This window comes from Lissotriton helveticus, chromosome 7 (genome assembly GCF_964261635.1).
Source record: "Lissotriton helveticus chromosome 7, aLisHel1.1, whole genome shotgun sequence".
NCBI lineage: Eukaryota > Metazoa > Chordata > Amphibia > Caudata > Salamandridae > Lissotriton > Lissotriton helveticus.
The window spans coordinates 1,636,974,022-1,636,988,758 of record NC_136068.1 but is presented as its reverse complement, the minus strand read 5'-3'; the positions used below and the strand labels follow the sequence as shown (position 1 = coordinate 1,636,988,758).

Here is a 14,737-nt window from a genome sequence, read left to right as displayed (position 1 = left end):
CCCTCCTCTCTCTCCTCCCCTAATGTATTGCTAATTGTTTGATATAATGTTTACTTGTTTGATCTTTTCCTGATATATTGTTGAACCACATTGTTGCACTTCCTTTCGTCTCTCCTGCCGTCTCCTACTGCATCCGCCCTCTATTTATGTCTCTCCTTCCCTCCCCTCTCAATGTATTGAGACTGAACTATTTTGTCTGACGCCCGATGGAGCTACTTAGTTTAGCTATAGGGGAGATGGGCTGTGGATTCCCTCCTTGGTCGTCACCTACCCAGTCGGTCTTTAGACAGACTTCTTTTCGTCTCTCCTTATTGTCTCGTCCCTAGCTCCTATCCCCTCTCCCCCGAATCTCTCCCCTTGCCTGCTACTCTGCCTACCCCTGTCCTTTGTGCCCTTTGACTAAGCACTCCTTCTCCCCTTGTTGGGGAAAGATCCAATATTTATACTCTGGAGTCTCAGCGAACCCGCTGAGTGAGTCCACTGCGCCAAGGGAGCCACTCACACTTGAGGTATGGTATGACACCCCTTGCCAAAGCACTCCCTCTCCCCTTACTGGGGAAGGATCCAGTATGTTGGCCTTGGAGTCTCAGAGACCCCTCTGAGAGAGTCCACTGCGCAAAGGGAGCCTCTCGCACCTGAGATAGGGAAGTGATACCACTTCCCATACGATCATAGCTTACTGGACTTTGGATGTTTGCCTTGACTCGTCTACCGGTTTGTGTACCCGTCACCCTTCCCCTCCTCTTCCCATGCTGTGTCTCTCACCCTACCCTCCTCTTTCTCACCTTCATTATCTGACTACTTCCCCTGCTCCAAACCCCCCTCCCCTGAATCTCTCACCTTGCCTGCTTTTCCCCTTATGTGTTTGTGCTTATTGTTTATCTCGACCTTACAAGTAACTATGTGACCATGCTCTAAGAACAATGTAACCTTTGTAATGATGTAACCTGTAACTATGATCTGATGCTCATGTCAAGCGCTCTGATACCTCCGGGTCTAGCCAGCGCTATAAAAAACTTTTGAAAATATAAAAAAAACAAAAAAAAACAAAACTGCACTTAGCCCACATGAAATGACACGTGGGACTGGAGGCATGCTTTGGCAGTGAATTGGATCTGGAATTTCTGAGTTTGATTTGAATGGTCAATATTTATGTGTCACCTTCATAGTTATTTAGACGGTGTTTCTGTTTTATACTGTTTCTGCCAATAAGGAACCTTGAGATACAGTTTTGGTTGATTTTGATTGCAGTGGCTCAGTTGATTTGGTGATTCCCAATTCCAATCATGGGTAAAACATGGCTTGTTGAACATAGATGAGATGTACTTGCAAATTGTTGGATTGCGTATTGCATTTCAGGTTTTCAATTTGACCAATCTTTTGACTTCTTACCAACGAAATATGAGTGTCTTCCTGGTCGAGGACCACACTGCTTTTTTCTCTTGTCTGTCTTTTGTTAAGAGCCTGCTGGACTATGGCGTGAATGAAAGCTTGAATAAGCAGATACCTATGTTATATGACATCTCTGTATTAATGTAATAACTGAACTTTCACAATTGCTTTATTAACCTTCCTGCTTTCTCAAATTTGCTTGAAAATACACCATTCTTTTTTCAAAATTTTCTCGGGGGGAAAACCCAGAACCCTCCTTAGGTTGTTTGGTTACGCTCACTGCGCTCACTCGCTACAGTGCATTATGACATTCATTTTACGCCCACCACTTTCAAATGTCACCAGCCTCCCCTGACTGCTTGTCCTGACCCTCTTGTATATTTATTTAGGAATGAAAGTCAAGGCAATGGGGTTGCTCCACCATGCCTCTTTTGTTTTTTTCTAAACTGCCAACTGTCCAGTCAAAATACTTCAAGTAAAGTCAAAATACTTTATTTCCAAGAAATACATTTTAATAGAAATGTACACACAATTTATAAAAATAGACAAATAGCCTAAAACAACAATTCATAATTATATCTTTCAACCACACATTCTTACAATTACAAGCATATAAACATTAAAAAATGTCCATACCATGTCTCAGTACAGTTCACAGCCCAAGATCTCACATATATTTACAACGCTTTAGAAGACATAATAAGAATTTAGCCAATGACAAATAATTCATATTACTCCAATCGGAATAAATAAAGTGCAAAGTGCAGAGCAGTTTATCGCAACTTAAAGGATCTTTGTTAATCATGCTTCAGTTTGAGACATTCTTCCAGTCTTCTAACATATTCCTATTAGGAGATCCTCCCATTGCACTTAATCTTTCCTTACTAAGTAAAAAATACCCCTGCCAACCTAATTTTAAAATCCTAAAGAAAGGGGTAATATCACTGGTGTCTTTAGATTTTACACTAATACTGGCCTATGGAAATAGCTACATCCAAAGGTCATGCATCAAATCCAGACACATTTCCTTCGTATGGATTCCATATCTTTTAAATACAGGTTAGAGTAACTTTATACTTCACTTTGGGAAGAAGGCACCATTAATCAGTATATGGCTCACTGAATATTTCCTAACTCGCTTAGAGGGGCACTGTCCATTATTCTTAGCAACTTCAATTTGTAATCCCTAGATAGGCCTCCCAGGGTCAGTTCCCACCCTCAAACGCAATACCTCATTATGTAGTCCCTTCTCCGGAATTTTATACAGGTAAGGGAATATATCCATGCTCTCCTGAGAGTTTAAAATAGGAATAACTGAGCACTTGGCTTTAAGCTGGTGTAAATCCTCTCTCCACCTAGTTGCTAGAGCACTTCGCCTGAGTGTACTCTTTATTTGGTTGGTCTGGGCTACTTCCCCTCTTTCGATGCGCATCTCTGGGTGCCACACATGCTTCAGCTTCATTACCACAGGATTCTTTTTATCAGCATAAATTACCATAATTTCTGGTAAGATTTGCTCTGACAGTTTATCACTAGGCACCCCATCCTTAAGACAAAAATAGAGGAGTTCTAGGAGCAGTTTCAGAGAATTCTTTCTAAAACTTTTTATGATACCCGCCTAGCCCAAGCCAACACCTCTGCACCATAAAGGGTCGGCAGGATTAGTTTACCCTGTTTAACGTGGCTCAAAGCTATGGCTCCCAAACCTACACTCAAACCTTTTCACCCCATTTACTACTGTGGATAGATCCAGTCTCCGGGAAGCATTTGTTTATTCCACCTCAATTCATCTGAAAAGGTTGCACCCAAATTCTTATACTCTCTAACCTGCTCTAAACATACACCACCTAGAAACCAGACAAATGTCCTTTTCCTCTTAGCAAAAAACATTGTTTTTGTCCTGTCAACATTTATGGTTAATTTGTTTTCAAGACAGTAGATATTTAGGGTGTTTAATTTCTTCTGCAGCCCTAATTCATGAGGTCCATCACCACCAGATCGTCTGCGTACATGACACAGCTAATCTGCCTACCTCCAACCTTTGGTGCAAAACTATGTATAACGTCTGGTGAGAGGTCTGCAATGAACAGACTAAACCGCAGAGGTGCTAAAACGCACCCCTGTCACAAGCCATTCTCAATTGGAATTTTCCTAGTCAGGCAAGCATGCCCATCAAGGTCAATCTGTACCCATTTACCACTATGGAGCTTCTTCACCTAGCTCAACAGTGCTCTAGATTTCTTCCACTGCTGTGATTTCCGCCAAACGTACCCCTGTCCACTCTGTCAAAAGCCGCTCTGTAGTCAACAAAACAGCAGTAAATCCCACCTACAGACTCCATTGACTTATTTGCGACTTCTCTCAGTGCCAAACAGTGGTCCATCGAGGAGTGCTTCGGCTTAAAGCCTCCTTGCTCCACTGGAAACAATCCAGTATCAAAGCCACCTGATTTCCATCCCAAATGATTGAGTGAGTCTGTTATAGGAGCTCAGAGGGTTCACCCAACTACTGGATCATTACAATGCAAGAGAGACCCATGGGATTTTAGGACCCTGTATGAGCACCACAAAGAGGTTACACCAGGTTGCTGTTTGCATTTAACAATTTTCTTATTAGCTTTTTTGAAAGACGTCCCAGGATCTCTTAGAAAGACCATCTTCCTTACCATATTTCTGTTAAAATTGAACGAGGTGCATCATTTTCACTGTCCTGATGAAGACTCAGTTGAAGTCTATCTACCAAGGAGTCAAAGCATCCAAACGTGTTATTGCCTAGACTGCTTTTTAGGTCGAAGCCTACCAGACAGCGCAGCTGTTCGGTTCTGAAAATACTTCTAGGAGACATTCTGAAAGCTCCCCGAGGAATGCATTCCACCCATTGCTTAACATTGGCTTTATGGTTTGTAACTCATATTTGCTTGCTTTCTATTTTCTGCCTTTATATTTTTTTCAGGCAGTCCAGTCTAATCTTTGTCTCTCCTGTGGAGAATAGCCTATTTATGGTATTCTTCCATGGATGATTGCTTTCTGTAACTAGGACAAGAATAGTCCTTCTTTCTTCACTTCCCCTTCTTACTCTAGTAGGATAGCATTAGAACTACAGCAGGAAGGCCCTTTCCAACTAGCTCCTTCCTCCCCATGTCTGTTTTTGTTCATTCCTCTCCTCTCCATTCCATCCAGAAGCTGTACATGAGCCCCATCTGGTACTGATGTAATCAGTATAATTTCATTCAGGGCTACACACTTCCATGCCGCACAATTCTACTCTACGCATTTGCATTTCACACCACATAATTAAACAACAAACCACATATTTCAGCTCAACGACACACTTACACAACACATACATCCAATCTACAACACAGATTTCCACATCGTGCCACATAATTCAACAGCACACCACATAATTAAACTCTACAACATACCACTCTACCACTCAAAATGCCATTCCAAATAATTACACTCACACACAATCCAGCGCCACATAATTCCAGTACACTCTATACCACATAATTACTATCCACATATTTCCATTACACACCATGCCACATAATGCCATCACGCAAAAACACCTCCACTGTATTCCATCACACACAATTCCACAACTAACAAGTTCAAGCCACATAATTCCACTCCACACCACATGCATCCACTACAATCCAAAATACGAGTAAAAGACATTCTCATTTACAGTGCTAATACCTCTAACTCTGACAACGCAAGACCAATTTGCATTTTAAATGCTTGTTTTTGCATAGTTTTTGCATTTGGTTGGTTCCTGTCTCCTGCACGCACACTATGAACAGCACTGACCTTCAGGGTCTCAGGGAGGAAGGGGATTTGGAATCTGCTGAGCTCAGACAGTCTAGTACATATGTGATAAAGAATTCAACATTTGAAAGAGTATATTTCTTTTATAATGTTACACATTTTATATTAGTATATTAAATAATGCCATTGTATTGTTTGACAATTGTTAAAAGTGACTAAAATCATGATCATAGAAACATTATTGCCCACAAGTGCCCTTATGATTATGCTACTAGTAAACCAAGAGGGAAGTCAGTTGTCTTTAGCGGACTAGGGTGACGCAGTTACATAACAATATTTTGTTTTGTGCAGTGCACACCCTGCACTGATGCATTTAAAGGTGCTAAAAGAAAAGGAGGCACTGTGAAAAAAAGAAATTCACTAGGATCACCGAAAATCTGGATGCCGGGATTGATGCAAGGTTTCCTGGTTTCATATTGTGAAATGCAGTCACTACATAGTTACCTATTCCTCTGTCCCTTTTTAGATCAAAGCACAATGCTGTTGTGATATTTTGCTATGGTATTTCTTCCAGTTTTATTTCTACATTATCTATGCAGAATGTTGTCTGCCATTCTTCTAGGAATGCTAAAGTAGGATCTTGTAAAGATTCTGTGTGTGGCAGTTATCCTGTGCCTGTTCGTGGATGAGGTGAAATAAATCCTACGTGCCTTCATCTATTTGGTGTCTTCTTGTTTACATCATTTTTGGAAAACACCACATTAGTTTGGCGACGAACGGGGGCAAGAAGATTTCCCCTCAACACTGAAGCAAAGGAGAAAGTTCTACTTTGAGAGATTAGAAAGAAAAGCATTCCTCCCCAGCGGCTGATGAAGAATTCAGATGAGAAAGGTAACGCTTCTCCAGCGGCAGTATAATGTATTTGGCACAGGCGTGAGATAAATAGAAGTAAAGAAAACTTACGGTGAGAAGGAAGGAGGGACGAATTGCTCCTGCAGTGGCTGTTCTCCGTGCATTACAAGAACTGTTTACTGCATTGACTGTTTACCATTTTTGAACGACTTTGAGTTGTCTGCTTTAGAGTGCGTCATTCTCAGAGCGAGCATTTTAATGTTTCAAAGTCTATTTGGAGGGTTAATCTGACTCCGTTATGATATACCGTTGCCGCAGTATGCTGATGTCTCCCGGTCTGAAGTTAACCAGCAACTGATGACGTTGGCGAATCAACATTGGTATCGGTGATTCTTAGCTACGTCATCTGTAATTCTTAGCCACGTCAGTATTGTCTTTCGGTGCGCAAGCTCTATTCCTGTGTTGGTGAGACGTTGAAGTGCACGTCGATGGTAATACGTGTCTAGGGGTGAGCGTATGATAGATTTTAGTCATACGAATGCGCATAGGTGTCGGAAGAGCTTGTGACACTTATGCGTTTCAACCACAGAGCATGCGTTGAAAATAACGGAGCAAGAACACGAGCTGTCTCTCTTTTCTTTGTATAAATTTGGAATCTACTTAAGCGTATTTTCACAGGACATGCTGTGAGTGTCATCTGAATCATCCTTAGTGTGGACCTTTTCTACAGGTGAGAAGTGCAGTTTAAATATGTCAGCTTTCTGAACTCTATATACTTTGGACACTCGACGAAAGTCATTGGAATTGTTGTCTGACAAGCTATCTCCTCAGTGATACATTTTATGCTGATATTTGAGTCAAAAGGAATAATATTTTTACTTGAGACATTTGCCAGAAACCTCTCAGTGGATAACATACTCATTTTAGGAACTAAAAAAAAAAAACATTTCTAAGTTAGTAGTCAACATAGAGTTGACTGTTACATTTTATGTGGTAAACGGTGCGCAAATACTATTGTATGAAAGATTGTTTAGCTATTGTACTATATTTTATTTTTGTCTGCCAACAAGTTTGGGATATTAGTTCAGATTTGCGTATAACTTAGAAAATAGTTAAAATGCAAAATATAACTCAGCCACCATTTTTCCTAACGAGTCCAGGTGAACTAAATGTAAAAGGGCAAACATGGAAGAAGAGTTTTGTAATTATGCTAGGGTTTGTGGAACTAATTCAAGTGCAGAACGCAAACATTCTTTACTTCTACATTGTCTTGAAGGAGAGGGTCAGGAAGTCTTAGAACATCTTCCAGAATTAAGTGCAGCTGAACAAAGGAATCTCAATGAATATGAGATATGTATTCTTCAGTTAGATCGTCACTATCTTCCACGTCTCAGTACCATAATGGAAAGGTATCACTTTGGTCTGAGAGAGCAAAAAAAAATGAGACGGTGGAAGATTTTCTTTCAGCTTTGAGAAAGCTTGCATCTTCGTGCAAGTTTGACCCTGCTTTAGAAGAAAGAATCAGGGATCAATTTGTATTGAAGTGTGCACATGATAACATCAGAAAAGAACTTTGGTTAAAAGATGAACCTCCTTTGGATGTAGTTATCACCATTGCGAAACAAGTTGAGCATATGATGAAGTGGGTAGACGAACTTAGTCGTGATAAGAATAAGGTGGTTGCTGTGGAAACTAAAACTGAAGAAGTAGTATGTCAAGTGGAGAAGAAAATTCAACAGAGAAAGAGAAGTTTAATTTTGTAACTAGTAATATGAGGAATTTTTCAAGTGGGGGTAAGGCAATTTGTTTCAGATGCGATCGTTTTGGTCACTTGGCGAATTCCTCATTCTGTCCTGCCTTTCGGGTTGTGTGTAACACTTGTGGACGTAGAGGGCATTTTGCTAAATATTGCAAAAGTAATATTAATAGAAAAGAGAATGCAACTAACAAAAAACTGCCAGAAGTGAAAGTAGTTACATTTCAAGTCAGTGAAGGAAAAGTAGAACATCCTTCACATTTGGTAGATGTTGAGGGAGTCTCATTAAGTTTTAAATTTGACTCTTGTTCACATTTAACTATGTAGGGTGAATACATTTTTAAACAACATTTGTCAGACAAAGTGAAACTTGAAAAATGTGAAGTATCTCCGTTGGGTTATGATGTCATTCCCATTGCAATGTCAGGATGCTTTATGGCTACTATTAAACTTGGAAGAAAGATAATTACAGGGAAAATATATGTGGCCAAGCATGGAGATGCTCTTCTAGGGTGGGCACATCAACGTTTGCTTGGGGTGCGAATTAATCCTAATGCTAATCCACAAATTGAAGTCCAGGAAGTTAATGATCTTGCTTCAATGTTTGGTGAACAATACATGGATGTTTTTAGAGACAGTCTAGGCTGTCTGCAAGGTTATAAACATCATAATAAACTAAAGGAGAGTGCTACCCCTGTTGTAGCTAAAGTCAGGAGAATTCGATTAAGTGAGCAAGAGTGTGTAAAAAAAGAATTAGAAAAGCTGATTGACTTGGGGGTCATTGTACCTGTAGAAGCCACTGAACGGTTGGCCCCCATTGTCGTCGCTAAAAAGGCCAATGGCGATATACGTCTATGTATTGATTTGCGTTCCTTAAATAAAGAAGTAATTGTTGATAAGTTTCCATTACCCAATATCGATGAGATGATCAGTACCTTGGGTGTCTCCAAGTATTTTACCACTCTTGATTTGGCGTCAGCCTATCATCAGGTTGAACTAGATGAATCTTCTCAGGAGTTGACAGCCTTTATCACTCCTATGGGAACATACAAGTTTCGCAGAATGCCTTTTGGCCTCATATCAGCTGCTTGTGTGTTCCAGCGTATTATGTCAAGAGTTCTGAAAGGTCTTGGTGGTTTCAAATGTTACCAAGATGATTTACTATTTTTTGGAAACTCAATGGAGGAACATAATGTACGAGTTAGTGCTGTGTTAGAACGACTACAAGATTCAGGTTTGTCTTTTAAAAAAGATAAATGTAAATTTGGGGTTGAAGAGGTAAATTATCTTGGATACAAGATTACTGGACAAGGAGTTTTTCCTAAAAAAGTACTAGTTGATACTATAGTCAACATAGCTGAACCTCTCAACAAAGATGAGCTACTCTCATTTCTTGGGATGGTTGAATTTTACAGTAAATTCATACCTGATTATGCAATGAAAACATATCATTTGAGGAAGCTTACAGTTAAAAATTGTACATGTCTGTGGTCCGTGGAGTGTAGGGAAGAGTTTATGTCTCTAAAAGCTGAACTTAGCAATGTTTCCTCTCTTTATGCGTTTGATCCAAGTGATCCCACGCACATAATGACAGATGCAAGTGAAAAGGGACTTGGTGCAATTCTTATTCAGAAGAAACATGGAAAAGATTGCTGGATTGCGTGTGGTTCAAGATGTCACAGGGGGTCAGAACTTAATTACTCAGTAATTGAGAAGGAGTCTCTAGCTATATTTTGGGCATTAAGAAAGTTTAAAAATCTGATTTGGGGTATAAAGGTCCAGGTGTTGTATGACCATAAACCGTTGAAAGAGGTCTTTTTAAAGAAAGGCCTTGATCCCATTTCGTCAAGGATAAGGAATTGGATAATTGCTCTACAAGAATTTAGTTTTGAAGTGGATTATATTCCAGGAGTAGTTAACAAAGCAGCTGATTGTTTGTCTAGATTGGTAAAGATTAATGAATGCACTAGTGATGAAGTGGGCTATGATGATGAGGTGATTAATGTGTGTGAAGTTACACAGGCAGCTGTTACTGAGATTGATTGGAAGAATGAAATAGAGAAGGATAGTGAGACAAAAAAAATATACAAATGTTGAAGGATAAAGTGAGATTAAGGAAACCTTGGTCTATTATTGGTAAAGAGCTTTCTGTTGTAGATGGTCTACTAGTTAGAGTTACCAAATTAGTTCCACCAGAGGGTGTAAGGAAAAGATTGCTTAATTTTGCGCATAGTGGTCATCTAGTTATTTTAAAAACTAAAGAATTGTTGAGACACCAATTTTGGTGGCCAGCTATGGATCTGGATATTGAGAGAATGGTTCGTGAGTGTGTAGAGGGTAATGCAAGTGATACAATTCTGAAGACTAGACAATCTCCCATGGTGTGCAGAAATCTTCCCATTCATCCTTGGGATGAAATTGCAATTGATATTGTAGTTCCCTTACATGGCGTAAGTGATACTCCATATCTCATTGTGGTTCTAGACTTAATTCTAGGTGGATCGAAGTGGGAGCTGTTAGAGAGATTTCCACAGATTGTGTTATTACATTTTTAGATAACATTTGTAAAAGAGAGAGTTTTCCTAACAGCATACTTGGTCCTCTATTCTGTTCAAATGAGTTTAAATATTTTTTGTCTAGCAGAGGTATAGTTCACAAAAGGTCTTCCATATATCAGCTGGAAACCAATGGAGCTATTGACATTAAAGGAGAGTATTCAACTTGCAAGAGTTAATGGTTTAAGTTGGAAAGAAACTCTTCAGGATAGAATTGTTGCATATCGCTTTTCTCCTCATTTAATCACTGGAAAATCTCCTTTTGAACTATTCAAGGGTAGAATTCCCAACGCTGTTATGTGTCCTGGCTGGATGAATCTCAACAAGGGTTTTGTGGACAATAGGATAGGTGAATGGAAAAACAGGGAAATTGACAAACAAGTTGACAGGAAGTTATATTTTGATGAAAAGAAAAAATCTTATTTTCTTGAGGTGAAAGTGGGTTATCTTGTTAAGATCAGAGCTCCTGTTGGAACTAGATCTTGGTCAAAATATACCAATGTTAGACCTGTGATTAAAGTTTTCAAAAACGCTATTAAAACTAGTGACAAGAGAATTTGGAACAAAAGTTGAGTTGTAATTAAAAGTGATGAGTCTGGTACTCCAGAGAATGATATTTCTAAAGACAAATTGTATAATGCTGTACCTTTCACCCCTAACTTCTCTCATATTCCAAATGTAATCAAGGAGAATAGTCAAAGAGTACGACGATGTCCTGTGTATATGAAAGACTACGTGTAAATGATCAGTTAATGGTTTCATATTGTTTTCTGTCTAGGTAATCTTTATTCATAGTTATTACTTAATATGCTATTGTTTATTTTACTTTTTTATTTTGTATTTTTCTGTTATTGTTTGTTGCAGAGGAAGATGTGTGATATTTTGTTATGGTATTTCTTCCAGTTTTATTTCTATATTATCTATGCAGAATGTTGTCTGCCATTCTTCTAGGAATGCTAAAGAAGAATCTTGTAAAGATTCTGTGTGTGGCAGTTATCCTGTGCCTGTGCGTGGATGAGGTGAAATAAATCTTACCTGCCTTCATCTATTTGGTGTCTTCTTGTTTACATCATTTTTGGAAAACACCACAGCTGTGTGTTTAATTCTTTGAGGCACTAAATCTGCACACTCTATTAAATACATCCAGACTGTGCATATTTCACAAGGCTTGGTGGTGGCAGTGTTTGGCGAGAGTGATGTTTTAATGTAGATGTTAAAATGGAAACCAGAGCATCCACCTTTGGGGATTCCATTGAAACCATTTGCTCCATGTAGCTAAACGTTTTATTTCTTTGTTATCCATTCTTGAATTAATTAATCAATCCATTCCTCACCCATCCAACCAATCATTCATTGAGCCATGCAGCCATGTCTCCACTAGGACTACTAATAGTTCCCATTAATGTTGTAGCAGGCATTATCAGTTAGAAACCTTAGGTAGCTTTTATTCAGTTTTGATAAAATAAACACAAACTAAGCCAAGATTATTTCTTTATTATTAAATTAATGAAAACTTTGTGAAAACCAAATAGAAAACTCAGAGTGCATTTAATTCCAGAAAATAGAAGTGACTGTGAGAGGAAAAAAAGAGGAAAGTTACCTGGAGTGAGGCAATCCGTCTTGTTCAAATGCGTTATTAAGTCATCAAAAGTTTGGTTCTTTAGCAAGTCAAACGCTGAACAATCACGCCCGTTGTCTTCTTCTGGAAACATCAGTGGATAGAGAAGGAGGAAGGAGAAAGCACAAAGAATGTGGATTAGGGAAGGTTGATTAGGAGAAAAACAGAAAGAGCCTCACAGGTCTCATTACAGCAAAACATCAGGCAGTGGATAATTAGTAAAAAAAAAGGTAAGTGCCAGGCTCCGATCAGGGATCAGGAAGCCACGGCCAGACTGAGAACCGAAACTTGCCCTGGCAAACAGCTCGGTCAGCCCTCGGGGGGAGGGGAGAAGGAGGGGTGCAAGTGGGAAGCACCACTCCTTCACACAACCTGCCTCTGTATCAAACACTGGAGCGTTTGTTACAGTGGGCAGGTTTTGCAGCTATTCTGCCCCAAGTAACAAAAACGCCCCCAGGGGTCCAAAACTGGCCCACACCCTGGCGGCCCACCGGGGAAATGCCCGTGCCCACTATGGCTAGTCGGGCCCGGCAGGAGGCAGCTTTCACCAGCCCATTTCTCCTGTTAGCGCAGCCTAATACAGAACTAACTACTAACCATGAAAGTGGGGGGGGGGGGTTTGGGTGTGTGTGTGGCATAATGGCCAGAGCTGCTGACTTCAGATCTATGGAACCAGGTTTGAGTCTTGCCGTCAGCTCAACATTCAGGGATTCTGGGCAAATCACTCAATCGCCCGGTAAATGAATGTGTCCTTAAGTGGTGCTAATTAAAAGCGCTAGTGTTGGTGATTAAGTGCTGGTGCTGAACACTGGAAACCACCGGCTCAAATTAATTAAGCACTGCCATCAGGGATGGGGCAATAGCATCACACACTATTCGACTGTGATGACTAAGATGTGATCACAGGAGGCCATATCATTGCACTCTTTTCCTCAATGTCAATGGAATGTCTTTGTACTTTTTCTTTTTTTTTTTACAATATTTTTTAATATCTGGACCTTGTGGTGGTACATCAACAAACAGTGATTGCTCATAGTCAACCATCTGATAAAACAAGCAAAATCTATTTATCATGTTTTTATGATGGTCTGTCTCACTGTTTTGATGTCTTTGTTTATGTGCACCATTCTGTGCTCAGCCTGTGCTTCTTTTCTGAAGAAGGGAGATGCGTCTCATTCTGTGCTCATTCTGGTCTGTGTTTTAAAAATAAATAAAAATGAAGATGTATTCCATTCTGTGTGCGCTAAGAGTCTGCGTAATGGGGAAAGTTCTATTTTTGATTTTCTAGATAAATCATCTGGGAGAGAGAGCTTGATTCTCCTCTTAAACGCCAGATCCTCATATTATTAATTCTCCTGGTGGGGTAATTAGATGGATGTTTAAGATGAGAACAACTTGGTTCTAACTGAATACAAATGTAAGCTGCATTGAAGCTGCTGACTCCTGTTCCTCATTTGAGGACTTTAACAATGTTATTCCCATACATTGGAAGACTTCTCTTGAGGGGCTGAGTATCTGTAGCGAATCCACCTATGCTGCATATTCACTCTATATTTGTCTCCTTTTTCTGCACCCTATTCTTCTGCACTTAAAACTCTGTGCACTTTGCCCCTAGTAAAGAGGAGTACAGTGCTTGTGGCCCCTTTAAACCGGGTTCAATTGGCTTACCCTGAACTGAATTATTGAACCTGCCTATAAGTGACTTGTATGTAGAGTAGAAAATGCACTCAGTGCCTGTAAGTTAAAGGTCACCTGTGGCATGTACCACTTATTGTGCCATCCATAGAGTTGGCCTGAAAAATAAGGTGTCAGGATGGCAATGTGTAGTCTGACTGCAGTAACCTTAAAAACTTGCTGTAAACCCTGTCAAAATAACTCTTTTTGACAGATGAGAAATCCTGTTTTTAAATGTTACTAAGTCAGCCTTAAGTATACCGTGCTAACCACAAAGTAGGGTGCCTGATATTTAAAAGTGTATCATTTGTGAAATTAAAGTTGTTACAAAAAAAGAGAAAAACCCAGGTCAGTTTTGTACAAACTACTCTCCATGGAAGAAAAACAAAATCTCACCCACCAGGGATTATCCTTTGGGGACATGCTACATCATCAGATTATCCAGTTCCACTGTGGAACAGGGTGTGCCATGACCTCCAATCTACATGGGAGCACTTTCTGTTATATACAATGAAAAAGTGATTGTTCTAGAAAGGAAGGAGTGGGGGTTGATTGTGCATAATTAGAAATACCTAGCTACTAGGTGTTCCTTAATTTATTTCAAACCCTAGACGGTATGGTTAAAAGAGAGGGGGTTTTAGGATAAGAGATTGATAATGAATCTATTCTCCTAAGAGGTCAACATGTTTCAAGCCGTACCCCTAATTGGCTCTTCTTTAGGACCGTGGGAAATAGTTCCCTGTCACCACTCCTGTCCATTCACACTGGGCGCATACTATTTGCATGCAGAGAAATACGAAAATATACAGTTATTACCCAATAGGTGTAATTGTTTTATATTGTGCAGCAATATAAGAGGAGAGTTAGGTGTAGAAGCATGTGACTGTATAGGTATTTCATTCTTTTTGATGATAACTATTTTACAATTCTTGCTTGTGTGAGAGCACATCTAGGTGAAAGAAAAAATGATCACTCCAGCATACTTGTGGGGTAAACCTAAATAGTGCAATGTAAGAACATTTAGAATTAATCCCCCCGATTTTTGAAACGCATACCATACATATGTATACCATGCAATTAGATTTGTAATTAAAAACCACATTAAAAATCACATTCATAC

At 39.6% G+C, this 14,737-nt stretch overlaps 1 protein-coding gene across 2 annotated transcripts in view; it reads right to left on the bottom strand.

Moving 5' to 3' along the window:
- The window catches only part of LOC144767584 (BOLA class I histocompatibility antigen, alpha chain BL3-7-like), a 346,774-nt gene that overhangs the window by 149,578 nt on the left and 182,459 nt on the right, over window positions 1–14,737 (bottom strand). Inside the window, exon 3 of one of the 2 annotated variants that reach the window (XM_078650997.1) lies at window positions 11,926–12,024. In XM_078650997.1, coding sequence (XP_078507123.1) covers window positions 11,926–12,024 — 99 coding nt within the window. Of the gene's footprint in view, window positions 1–11,925; window positions 12,028–14,737 lie in introns of both variants that reach the window. The other variant, XM_078650996.1, reaches the window with a different exon arrangement.